This window comes from Schistocerca serialis, chromosome 1 (genome assembly GCF_023864345.2).
Source record: "Schistocerca serialis cubense isolate TAMUIC-IGC-003099 chromosome 1, iqSchSeri2.2, whole genome shotgun sequence".
NCBI classification, from domain to species: domain Eukaryota; kingdom Metazoa; phylum Arthropoda; class Insecta; order Orthoptera; family Acrididae; genus Schistocerca; species Schistocerca serialis.
The window spans coordinates 950679681-950693791 of NC_064638.1; the positions used below are offsets into that span (position 1 = coordinate 950679681).

The 14111-nt window shown below is 43.5% G+C and overlaps 1 protein-coding gene across 1 annotated transcript in view; it reads right to left on the bottom strand.

Annotated features, from left to right (window-relative positions):
- LOC126450820 (uncharacterized) overlaps window positions 1-14111 on the bottom strand; it is a 194513-nt gene that overhangs the window by 48540 nt on the left and 131862 nt on the right. The window contains exon 13 of the mRNA XM_050091029.1: window positions 11012-11268. Coding sequence (XP_049946986.1) covers window positions 11012-11268 — 257 coding nt within the window. The remainder of the gene's footprint in view (window positions 1-11011; window positions 11269-14111) is intronic.

The following is a 14111-nucleotide window of genomic DNA, read 5'->3' on the forward strand; positions in this document are numbered from 1 at the left end:
ATACCCTTTCATTTCGGGATGTTTTATTTAGTTTCCTCTTCCTGTTCTACATCTACATCTACATCTACATTTATACTCCGCAAGCCACCCAACGGTGTGTGGTGGAGGGCACTTTACGTGCCACGGTCATTACCTCCCTTTTCTGTTCCAGTCGCGTATGGTTTGCGGGAGGAACGACTGTCTGAAAGCCTCCGTGCGCGCTCGAATCTCTCTAATTTTACATTCGTGATCTGCTCGGGAGGTATAAGTAGGAGGAAGAAATATATTCGATACCTCATCCACAAACGCACCCTCTCGAAACCTGGCGAGCAAGCTACACCGCGATGCAGAGCGCCTCTCTTGCAGAGTCTGCCACTTGAGTTTGCTAAACATCTCCGTAACGCTATCACGGTCACCAAATAACCATGTGACGAAACGCGCCGCTCTTCTTTGGATCTTCTCTATCTCCTCCGTCAACCCGATCTGGTACGGATCCCACACTGCTGAGCAATACTCAAGTATAGGTGGAACGAGTGTTTTGTAAGCCACCTCCTTTGTTGGTGGACTACATTTTCGAAGGACTCTCCCAATGAATCTCAACCTGGTACCCGCCTTACCAACAATTAATTTTATATGATCATTCCACTTCAAATCGTTCCGCACGCATACTCCCAGATATTTTACAGAAGTAACTGCTACCAGTGTTTGTTCCGCTATCATATAATCATACAATAAAGGATCCTTCTTTCTATGTATTCGCAATACATTACATTTGTCTATGTTAAGGGTCAGTTGCCACTCCCTGCACCAAGTGCCTATCCGCTGCAGATCTTCCTGCATTTCACTACAATTTTCTAATGCTGCAACTTCTCTGTATACTACAGCATCATCCGCGAAAAGCCGCATGGAACTTCCGACACTATCTACTAGGCCATTCATATATATTGTTCTTAGCTCTTTTTTATCAAACAGTGCATATAAACATGAGGGAAATTTTAACAAAAAAGAATAAGCCACGTATGTTTGTGGAATATCGAGAGTATATCTGCAAAATCGATAGGTAAGTTTTGTCTCTGACAGACGATAGTTCGATTATTAACTTTTACCTTTGACAAGGATTGCCTCTGCCAATCAGTTGTGCGTTTCTACCAATCTCTCTTTTTCACGGTATTCATCTCGCTTTCCGACTTCCGGCACCGTCTAATGTGCGCTATCGAACAAATGAAAATAATATTCTCTGAGCAATGGAAGTTCAAATTAACTCTGACAGCATACACCGTACCTAAAATACATTGCAGGAATGTACCTTACACGTTAAAGATACGTATTATTCTTCCTTACTATCGAAAAAATTGCTTCACTATCGAATTCGTTACGTGAAACACTGAAGGGAGGAGCTGTGCTGCAGTCAGTCACTAACTGATTTAGGGCAGTGAAGCCAAGTTCATTGCAAAGGTCAGAAAAACAGCAAGGTCAGTGTAGTAATACTGTATACGGCGTTTGACTAAAGGCATCATAAACAGCGAACTGTCTATGGCATGCCACTTTCGTGAGCATAGAAGCCAGAGGATTACAACATTTAAGTCGCCTGCAGTGGCAGCCTCTGCGAGCGAGAAGCGTACTCCAGTTATGTAGGTGCGTACTATCAGAACTCGTCACCAGTTTAAACGATGTATAACGGCTACATCGATACACCTCCGTCCAGCAGGTGTTTGAAAAATTCATTTTCCCAATTTGCTCTGGTGATGATGATAACCATAGTATCACAGTAAATATAGTTCCGACAGTAATAGCACATCGCCGACTGAAATTTTTAATTCGGATATTTGTGTGTAAGTTATCAGAACATTTATATCCATAGTGACTGTTAATCGACCGAAACTGTTTTAAAAACACGAAAAGGTTTTCCAGAGACGGCTACTAATCATAAAGCCTTTTGACTTACTTGACCCTCTAACGGTAAGGTTGGGGTTGGATCCGACCCCAGAGAGTCTGTTTTGTTTATAACTCCCCACTCCCTTTTCTGAGTGCGCTGTGGTTCCATCTACCCTACCAGCCAGTCGTTCCGAGAACGCCGAGGAGCCCACGTCAGTCTGGGGAGTGACCCTCTCTATCCGAAACCCACATTACCCGCGCTCGGGGTGGATCCGACCCCATCTTACTGTTTACGTCACACTTATTAGTTTCTTTTGTGGGGAGGATTGAACCCCATATTGATGTTTATATTACATCTAAGTTATGTTTTCTCTTCTAGTATCTTACTAAAATGGCGCATCAACTCCTTAGAACTCCTGAGGAGATATACAACGAGTTTTTCCGACAGGAGGCAGAGTCAGAGGATGGCGACAATATCGATGCAGAAAACTATTCAGAAACTGAGGATGATGTATTATCTAATACTGATGACGAGGATGATGTATTTCATTGTGCGGCAGGAGCAGTCGAGTTTGATAGTTCTCAGTCAGATGTAGATGATGAGAGAAACTTTGAGCTAGGTAAAGACTTAGAGACAATATGGACCAACAAACCCATCCATTCAAAATTTTCTAGGACACCAGCGTCAAATATTATTACTCATCTCCCTGGTCCACGTGGGGAAGAAAGGTGGGTCACTAGTGAGAAAATGGCTCGGAGCACTATGGGACTTAACTTCTGTGGTCATCAGTCCCCTAGAACTTAGAACTACTTGAACCCAACTAACCTAAGGACATCACACACATCCATGCCCGAGGCAGGATTCGAACCTGTGACCGTAGCGGTCACGCGGTTCCAGACTGAAGCGCCTTTAACCGCACGGCCACACTGGCCGGCTAGGTCACTAGTGAATTGGAAATATTTTTATTGTTTATAGATTCGAAAATTATAGAAAAAATTGTTTTGTACACAAATCTTGAAGTCGAGATATCTAGGCAAATGTACAATACGCTCCAGTGGTTTCATTCACCAACAGAGAGCGTTGAAATAAAAGGGCTGATGGGCATTCTCTTCATGAGTGGTGTCCTAAAAAATTCTATGCTCAGTGTAGATGAGTTGTTCTCAGCAAACCTATGGACCTCCGGTATTCCGTTGCACTATGTGCAAGAAAAGGTTTGCATTTCTTCTAGAAAACCTCCGCTTCGATGATAAAGCCACCAGAGAGGCCAGAAAAATCAACGACAGATTTGCGGCTTTCAGAGAAGTGTGGGACATGATTGAATCTAACAGTGAAAAAAATTATAGTCCATCTGAATATGTCACAGTAGATGAGACTCTACTGAGTTTTCTGGACGCCTGTCCATTCAAAACGTATATCCCATCGAAACCCGACAAATATGGGTTGAAAATAATGTCACTATGCGACGCAAGGACATTCTATTTTTTGCGTGGCATTCCATACACTGGCAAGGACAACAGAATAAAGAGGAGACCTGGAGATTTGCTTTCACCTTCCCAGTATGTTTTGCGCCTAACGGAATCTATTAGGGGCTCTAATAGAAACATTACAGCGGAGAATTGGTTCTCCTCACTGGAGGTGACTGACACCCTCCTCCAAAAGAAACTCACATTTGTAGGTACATTGAGGAGGAACAAACCGCAAATACCACCATCAATGCTGCTTTACGCTCCAGTAGGCTCTTCAACATTTATATATCAGGACGACAAAACTTTGGTGTCATTTACCCCAAAGAAAAATAAAAAAGTTTTACTGATATCGTCTATGCACTCCTCTGGCGAGATAAACGATAAATCAAATAAGCCTGAAATTGTGGAGTTCTACAATCTAACTAAAGGAGGGGTCGATGTATTAGATATGCTTTGCCACAGCAGGACCACAAATAGAAAATCGAGAAAATGGCCCATACGGTACTTTTATGCTATTTTAGACATCGCTGCTATAAATAGTTTTATCATTTACAAAAGCAATAGCAAAATGGACAGCTTTTCAAATGATGCGAGAATATCATTTCTCAAAAATCTTGCGCTCTCTTTGACAAAACCTCTTATGGAAAAGAGGTTGAATAACACACATCTTCCCCGTGAGCTCCGTTCGTCTACGTGTATTGGAAAACTATAAGAAAAAGAACCAATCGATTTAGACAAGCCTACCAAGCAAAGCCAGTAAAGAAATGAAGATGTGATTTTTGTGACAGATCAAAAGATTGGAAGGGGAATGCTTTTTGTAGTAAGTGTAATCGTTCTATATGTGGGGAGCATAAAGTTATTATATGCCCTGGCTGTAAAGAAGCTGAGATGTGATAAATTGTGCCAAATATGTATTTTCAGGGCTGTATGTGATCGATTCCAGGATAACATTATACATTTATTATTTGTTCCTATTACATTATGTGTACAAAGTCATTTATTATTGAGAACTTTATATTTCGAAACTGCTGACACTTTAATTATATTCTACAATTAATAAGAGATGTTTCTCATTTAGTTCCTATCTTTAGAATTTCTAAAGCACTCAAGTTCCTAGTTGATGACTGAATCTATTGATTCTTACTATGTTTTCAATAATTTTATAGAGAATATTTCTATTAAAAAAAATATTTCTATTAAGGTATTTTTGTAATCAAGTTACTATTTTTTTCCAAAGTACTTTATATTTTTACTTATTGACTATAAAAATAAAAAAAACTTGTGGTTATAACAAATATTATATGTGTTTAATTGATAATAAAACTTTTTCCCATTATTCATTTATTATTTTACCCCGAAAAAGCGATATTTGGAGGGTGGGGTCTGATCCAACCCCACCTTACCGTTTATGTCAGGAAACTTCACCTTACCGTTAGAGGGTTAAGTTATTTAATGATGCAACATACTCAGAGCCATAAATTTGATCTTCAGGCTATTATATCAATACAAAGACATTCAACGAAAGTACACATAAATATTAAATTTATACTATAGTCTGCTGTGGTCATCTTAGTTCACATCAAATTTGGTATTCTAAGTTGCCTCCATTGCTATGGAGGTCTAACTAACCACTGGTCATAAATTTGCAAGACACACGTAAATCACCTAAGAATCAACTCCATCATGCATCATTCTCAGTGACAAAGTGTTGCCCTTTCTTCTGCACTGTCATGATGATTATGACAACAGATGTGTTCATACGAACATACGTCCCCAGCCTGTCGAACATGTAGACAGCCATCGCAGTTCAACTAGCCCGGTAAATCGACCCGCTAAATTAACCCCATAGGAAACGCCTCTAACTATTTGAAATAGCGGGTGAAGGGCAGTACTTTGGTAACTCTGCTACATCTACGAGGGCGTGTTAAGAGTAATGCCTACGAATTTTTATGTGAAAACTCTCAAAGCTTCTTAAATAAAACAAAAATATTAACATTCTAAATCTTCATTTTTCTTGTCTACATACACTCTACGACAAAATGAAAAGCCGCACCGCGAAAGAATTATGCGAATGGGACGGCAATCGGTATATGTGATGTACGTGTACAGATAAACAAATTATTACAGTTCCAGAAAATTTACACGATTAACGCAAGAGAAAGAGCTACACAAATTGAGCAAGTCAGTAACGTCTTGATCCACTTCTGGCTATTACGCAAGCAGTTATTCGCCTTGTCATTGATTGATAGAGACATTGGATGTCCTCCTTTCCAGTTGGAGCGTTAGATCATCCACACCGCGAGCTAGTTGGAGGGCCTGGCTATGATGCTCAAAACGTTCTCAATTGGGGAGAAAGCCGGTGACCTTGCTGCCAAAGAAGGGTTTGGCAAGCATAAAGACGTGCATTAGAAACTCTTGCCATGTGCGAGCGGGCATTATCTTGCTGAAATGTAAGCCCAGAGTAGTTTGCTTTGAAGGGAAACAAAATGGGGCATAGAATACCATCTAAGTACCGTTGTGTTGTAAGAGTGCAAGCATGACAACCAGAGGGGTCCTGGTGTGAGAAGAATTGGCGCATCAGAACATCACTCCTGGTTCTCGGGCAATATGGCGGGCAACAGTCAGGTTTGTGTCTCGCCACTTTCAGGGGCGTCTCCAGACATGTCTTCGGCCTGGAACCTCAGTGACTGGAGTAGATTCGTCTTCAGTGCAGTGTCCCGCTCCGAACTGAGTTCCAACGACCAGCGAAAACGTATCTGGAGACTCCCTACGCAGCAGTGGGATAGCAACCTGACTATCGCCCACCATACGGCCCGACAACCAGGTATGAAGATCTGGAGTGCCATCTCTTTTCATATCAGTACCGCTTTGGTTGTCATCCGCTGCACCCGTACAGAACAGCGCTACGTTGTTGTCCTTCATGGCTAGCGATTGTGGGATTACATTTTAGCAAGACAATGCCCACCCGCAAGCGACGAGAGTTTCTGCCGTTTGTCTTCATGCTTGCCAAACCCTACCTTGGCCAGCAAGGTCGTCGCATTTCTCTTCATTTGAGAAAGTTTGGAGCATTATGGAAACGCCCTCAAACCAGCTCGGGGTCTCGATCCAACGCACCTGTTGGAGAGAATTTGGCACGATATCCCTCAGGAGAACATCCAACAAATTTATCAACCCATTCCAAGCCGAATTGCTGCTTGCTTAAGGGCCCGAGATGGACCAACACGTTATTGGTTCAAATGGCTCTGAACACTATGGGACGTAACATCTGAGGTCGTCATTCCCCTAGAACTTAGGACTACTCAACCGTAGCTAACCTAAGGACATCACACACATCCACGCCCGAGGCATGATTCGAGCCTGCAACCGTAGCGGTCGCGATGTTCCGCAACACGTTATTAACTTGCTCAGTTTATGAAGCTCTTTGACTTGAATAAACCATGCATTTTTTCTGAAACAGTAATTATTTGTTTGTCTGTACATGTACGAGGGTTGGAACTTAAATAGTGGCAACTACTTATTCACAACCGATACAAAAGAGTTACATGTTTGCACCTGTTACTGTCTTTCAAAGTAGTCACCAGCGTTGTGTAGAACCCGTTGCCAGCGATATGGAATGCGTAGCATGCCGTTAGCAGAGCCTATCCAGTTGATGGTGCGAATAGAGCGGTCTAAAGTTATGGTGATTCTCGTGTACGACTGTGATGGTGTTATCCTAACGCATTACGTTCCTCCACGGCAGACCGTCAATGCACAGTATTACTGCTCGTGTTTGGAGCATCACCTGCGACCAGCTTTGCGAAAGAAGCGGCGACACTTTCTGCGCAACCCACCCATCATTTTGCACGACAATGCGCGGGCGCATACAGCGTAAGCTATGACTGCTCTGTTCAGTCGATGGGTCTGGGAAGTACTGTACCATCCACCATACTCCCCAGACTTAAGTCCTTGTGACTTTGATTTGATTCCGAAGATGAAGGAACCATTTCGTGGCATTCACTTCACAACTGTTCCTGAGATTCGACAGGCAGTAGACCGCTCCATTCGCACCATCAACAGAACAGGCTCTGCTAACGGTATACTACGCCTTCCACATAGCTGGCAACGGGTTCTACACAATGCTGGTGACTACTTTGAAGGACAGTAACTGGTGAAAACTTTTAACTCTTTTGCATCAGTTGTTAATAAATAGTTGCAACTATTTAAGTTCCAGCTCTCGTACATTACATCTACCGACTTCCGTCTCATTCGTATTATTCCTTCGTGATGCGTCGTTTTGTTTGCCTTATATTGTACCCTCAGCCCTCTGCTGCTAGAGGGTTCCGAACTGTAGCGTGTGACGTTTTCTGCACGGTCCTACTGCACCACTTAGAAGTTAGTGGACTATGCCTGTCTGTGTAGACTAAACGATTTTTTTTTTAAATTCCTAAGGGACCAAACTGTTGAACCAACCGTTTTGCATCAACTTCAAGATTTGACCTGCTGCCCAGAGGAAGATAAACATTAGTGGCTTGGTCTTACCACATGTAGTTGGGTACTAACCAACCGAAAAACATTTGACTAATAATAGCTATAGTCATTAGCCTGTAAATAACGTTAAATACTGATGTAATGTTTTTCAGCACACCGACCTCAGTCTCCAAGACAAATGTCTGTAGTTTTCCCGTTACGGCCTGCATAAAGTCTACCGCTAGTGTTACACAGTACTAGCATATTCTTTCCTGACTACTTCAAGCAACGACCAAATACAATATAAAATAATATAATGAATGATATAAATAGTATCATAGAAAAATACATTGCGCACGAAAGAAGCCGGCAGCGCGAAGCGTTCTGTGCAAAAAGAGCCGGTGACTGCATTTCTACGTCGTTATGTGCTCTCCGTCTCTGACCCGCTAGTCACACACCGACTGTTGCCTATCCTGGTAACTGACAACGATAGGGTAAACGGGACACTGGATCATTGTTTCTGCTTCTGTGTCTATCTAGTAGAATTTATATGCTCCGAAAATTATCTCTGTCGCTTCTTAACGTAACACTTGTCTTGCTTACTTTATCCCACCCATAATGAACACTACAGCGGCTACGTAACCTCACTATAACTACACTCACATGAAATTAGACGTTAAATGTTCCAAGCACACCTCTAAGAGCTCGCGATAGGTGTCTCGGCAAATGACACTTTTGGATGGAGCGTTACGTGGTACATCGCTCCTTGCCTCACCACACGCCTTCTCACGGATACAACCACTATAAAAGCCAGCAACGCAGCCGCTGTTAAGTAATTATACATCCTTCAGAATGATATCAGATCAGTGTTTCGCATTCGAACTTCGAACTTACTTGCGTCGTCGGCAGATTCGTACAGGATAGTGGAAGTCAATCGGGTCCCACTAATGAGTTTCCAGGTTTCATAGTCGACGGCAGGATAGGGTTTTTTTAATATTTTCATTAGGTTTTCATAAAATTTTAACACTAAGTATTTGATAAGATCTACTATTATATGCTTCAAATTACGAGGAGAACACGACAGGTGTCATTACCCGATTTTGCAGAAACTTCACTCAATGGACAAGGGGTCAAAATAAGCGAACCCGTGCCTCGCCTTATCCGCAGATACAGAGTGGGGCAAATAAAAGTGTCCCGGAGAACAGACTTCCAGGGAACAAGGAAACACAGCGGAGGAAAGGAAATACAATACTAATCTGACTATACCAGATGTTGAAAGAGACCACCATTCATCTCTTGGCACTTTTGCGACCTGGTCAGCAAGTTGCTGAAGGCGGATGGAATTGTGCAGTCTCATCCGAAATGTTGTGCCGCAGTTTTTGAAGACTATGAGGATTCTAGCGATGCACTTTAGACTCGAGGGTCCCCCCCCCACCCCCCCACACACACACAAACTAATCTCACACCGATAGATCAGGTGGCCTGGGTGGCCAGCTAGGGCCGCGACAAGAACTTGACCATTGCTGACAACTCTATCAGGCGTGAAAACTGGGTAAAATGGCTCCAAGGTTCGGCCGGTTGTATGGGCAGTTGCTCCATCCTTTTGGAAGTATCTGTAGGTCTTTTCCTCTGTTAATGCTGCCACAAATTCGCGTCCAATCGCATCCACTCGTTCGGATCAGTTTTATGTGCCCCTCCTGCATTAAACCATTTCTGAGAAAACGGTTTTCAAAGTTTTGGAGGTACTTTATGCGCGTTTTAGCGACTAAATAGTTCAGCCGAAGCGGGAAAAAAAGAAAGAAAAAAGTGGTTGCACAGTGGCTCCCGTGTTCGGAAGCTGAATGTTATTTTTATTTTTGTTTCTCTTTTATCTACCCATGGCTCTAGAAGATTTCTAAACGAATATTTTCCAATGTATATGGAAGTAACGTCGTCCTTTTTCGTCTACTAACTGTAACTCTGGTGAACGAATTTAAGAAAAAAGAAAAGAGACAAGAAATGAATGGAAAAAACATTTGAAACTGTTTTCGATGATCCATAATCAATAGCTTGCGCCGTTTTCGGAAAAGTGGACCGTTATGTGTGGTCTAACGCGAAATTATTGCCAACGCGTGAAATCTTCAGCAATGTTAATGGCGTTTCTTTCCCGAGTGAGATTCCTACGAAGAAAAGTCGCTGTGCAAACCTGCCTTCGCGCGATGCTAGTGGTGTTGCGAATTTCTGTGTCTCGGATGTTTCTACGATCGGTATCATCCAAGGGAATGCGCCAAATCTTCCCGGAGAATAAACATATAAATAAAAGATAAAAATTAAGAATTGATGTAAGAATGAAATATAAGAATATAAGAATTTAAAAAGATTTTAACGTCTAGAAATATCATACACACACATATATTACATAATAAATGTATGACACTTACTGTGAAACCCAGCTGTAATTTGCCGGCCACTGTTGCCGAGCGGTTCTAGGCGCTTCAGTCCGGAACCACGCTGCTGCTACGGTCGCAGGGCGAATCCTGGCTCGGACATGGATGTGTGTGTTGTCTTTAGGTTAGTTAGGCTTATGTAGTTCTAAGTCTACCCCAAATGTTAAGTCCCATAGTGCTTAGAGCCATTTGAAACATGTTTTTGAACCAGCTGTAATTTTACAATTAATATAAAGTCCTGGTATTTTTACACTTGATAAGAAGCATTCGTGTGCCATCCTTCCAAGGACATGGGTAAATAAACGAAAAAAATAAAATAAATAAAAAAATAATCGGGTTTCGAACACAGAACACAAAAGTAATAGGCTGCGACGGTGACTCCTAGGCCATCAGTTTGGCTGAGCATATGGCGCTCCAAAGGGACATGAATTAAATCGAAATCTTTGACGATCGTTTTCTCACGAACGGTTGAGTATCTATGGATAAGCTGACACATGTGTTCGCTTATTTTCGCTCTTCTTCCAATGAGCGAAGTTTCTGGGAAATCGGGTTATGGCACTTGCCGTGTTCTCCTCGTTAGTGTAAGTCTGCTTTATGGATTATGAAGTAAAGTGACTTCCTTACTTTATAAATCACTGTTACTGTGGAACTGGTGGGCGGTTTGAAAATTTTATTACTAACAGAGATACAAAATTGGGCGGTAGGTAAAAAAGGTTGACTACCCCCGGTATAGGAGGCTGAGCCAAAACACTCTGGGTCCCTCCTCTTGTACACGTGAGTGATCTATTAGCAGGATTAGCAGTGTCGGTCGCACTCACGTGAGCTCCTCCAGCGGCGCTGCGCGTCGCGGCACGTGCAGCGGCGGCCGGTCCATCTGGAGGCAGAGCCCCTCAACCCCCGGGGGCGGTGGCGGCGCCGGCGCGCTGTCCCCTGGAGATTCACTGTCCGCCGTCGTAGACTGCCGCATTGCGCGAGCCTCGCCCGTCGACGTCGACGTATCGGTACTGACCGGCTCCCGCGCGTCTCCTCGGTCCTGCGGACGCCCTGCACCGCCGCCCTGCGGTCGGGGCATTGTCTGCAAACAACAGAAAATACTATCAACTATTCTAATTTTTTATTGGACCTGGTAGGTACTAGTGGTCCGAAATGTTGCGGAAATGAATCCCGGCTGGACCACGGATTTTTCAGTCTGTCTTACACCTGGCCTTCACCTCACAACGATGTGAAGATTGACCAGGAACAACACATGCTTCTGATTCCACATTAAACGAAAGTGCCTCTTTACCCGGCAGCAATTAGTGGGATAGGTTACCGACACGCAAGTCACCGAAGGGGCGTCCAATTGAAAGACACGCCAGACAGCTGAGCCACAGGAATTTATTATTATCACTGGAACAGAAGACCACGCAATCTACAGAAAGTACACTACTGGCCATTAAAATTTCTACACCAAGAAGAAATGCAGATGATAAACGGGTATTCATTGGACAAATAATTATACTAGAACTGACATGTGATTACATTTTCGCCAAATTTGGGTGCATAGATCGTGAGAAATCAGTACCCACAACAACCACCTCTGGCCGCAATAACGGCCTTCATACGCCTGGGCATTGAGTCAAACAGAGCTTGGATGGCGTGTACAGGTACAGCTGCCCAATGCAGCTTCAACACGACACCACAGTTCATCAAGAGTAGTGACTGGCGTATTGTGACGAGCCAGTTGCTCGGCCACCATTCACCAGAAGTTTTCAATTGGTGAGAGATCTGGAGAATGTGGTGGCCAGGGCAGCAGTCGAACATTTTCTGTATCCAGAAAGCCCCGTACAGGACCTGCAACATGCGGTCGTGCATTATCCTACTGAAATGTAGGGTTTCGCAAGGATCGAATGAAGGGTAGAGCCACGGATAGTAATACATCTGAAATGTAACGTCCACTGTTAAAAGGCCCGTCAATGCGAACAAGAGGTGACCGAGACGTGTAACCAGTGGCATCCCATACCATCACGCAGGGTGATACGCCAGTATGACGATGACGAATACACGCTTCCAATGTGCGTTCACCGCGATGTCGCCAAACACGGATGCGACCATCATGGTGCTGTAAACAGAACCTGGATTCATCCGAAAAAAATGACGCTTTGCCATTCATGCCCCCAGGTTCGTCGTTGAGTACACCATCGCAGGGGTTCCTGTCTGTGATGCAGCGTCAAGGGTAACTGCAGCCATGGTCTCCGAGCTGATAGTCCATGCAGCTGCAAACGTCGTCGAACTGTTCGTGCAGATGGTTGTTGTCTTGCGAACGTCCCCATCTGTTGACTCCGGGATCGAGACGTGGCTGCACGATCCGTTACAGCCATGCGGATAAGATGCCTGTCATATCAACTGCTAGTGATACGAGGCCGTTGGGATCTAGCACGGCGTTCCGTATTACCCTCCTGAGCCCACCGATTCCACATTCTGCTAACAGTCATTGGATCTCGACCAATGCGAGCAGCAATGTCGCGATACGATAAACCGCAATCGCGATAGGCTACAATCCGACCTTTATCAAAGTCGGAAAAGTGATGTTATGCATTTCTCCTCCTTACACGATGCATCACAACAACGTTTCGCCAGGCAACGCCGGTCAACTACTGTTTGTGTATGAGAAATCGTTTGGAAACTTTCCTCATGTCAGCACGTTGTACGTGTCGCCACCGGCGCAAACCTTGTGTGAATGCTCAGAAAAGCTAATCATTTGCGTATCACAGCATCTTCTTCCTGTTGGCTAAATTTCGCGTCTGTAGCACGTCATCTTCATGGTGTAGCAATTTTAATGGCCAGTAGTGTATGTTATGGTGCAGGACAAGTCAGAGCACGTTATATGACGATAGATGGCGGGAAGCGATGCGCTTCACATTAATCCGCAAAGGGACCTACCCTCTTCGATTTGTTTCATATTTATTCATTTAATTTTAAGATCAGTGCCGTATATAAATTTCATAAAGCAGTACACCGCGCTTCTCTATAACAAACTGGAAAAAATTATTCAGGTGCGAGTAGGGCTCTCACGCTGAGGATTCCATAGGAACTTAATTATGTGTATGCACACTTCATCCATTCCGCGAATCAAGAACCTCTACGATATATGCCTGTTATCGACACCGATACTAGGAAAATATAGGTCCCAGGGATTCCCAGACTTTCGAGAATGTTTTAAATTTCAAGTCTGAAGTGGGATATCAAACGACAAAAGAAATATTTTTCGTGTGATATGATTATAAATTAACAATTTTCGGATTTTTTCCTTTGGTTGTAGTGTGAAGCCATGCTTCTTGGCAAATTTCATGATTCTCGGTCAAGGGGAAATACCCTGTAGGTTTTGATGACGAGGGTTGCGAGTGTCAAAATATGTGACACAAATGGCCGTACCTTTTGGTTGGCTCTGAGCACTATTGGACTCAACATCTTAGGTCATAAGTCCCCTAGAACTTAGAACTACTTAAACCTAACTAACCTAAGGACATCACACACACCCATGCCCGTGGCAGGATTCGAACCTGCGACCGTAGCAGTCCCGCGGTTCCGGACTGCAGCGCCAGAACCGCTAGACACCTCGGCCGGCGTACCTTTTGGTTGCATTGACTCAGCAGCTTACATTTATTACATCGCCAAGTGACCAGAAACTTTAGTAGGTGACAAAAATTTCAACTTGATACATCTATCCGGTCTAGAGAAATAGAGGGCTTAGCAGACGGACGGACAGACAGACAGGCAGATAACAAATGACAAAAAAGCTGTGTGAAATAATTACAAATCACAATTTTAGGATTTTGTCATTTAATTGTACCATGAAACCTTGTTTCCAGCCAAATTTTATGATTGTAAACTAGTGGTAAGTACCTTACGTGTTTTGATAAGTGAGTTTTCGAGTAT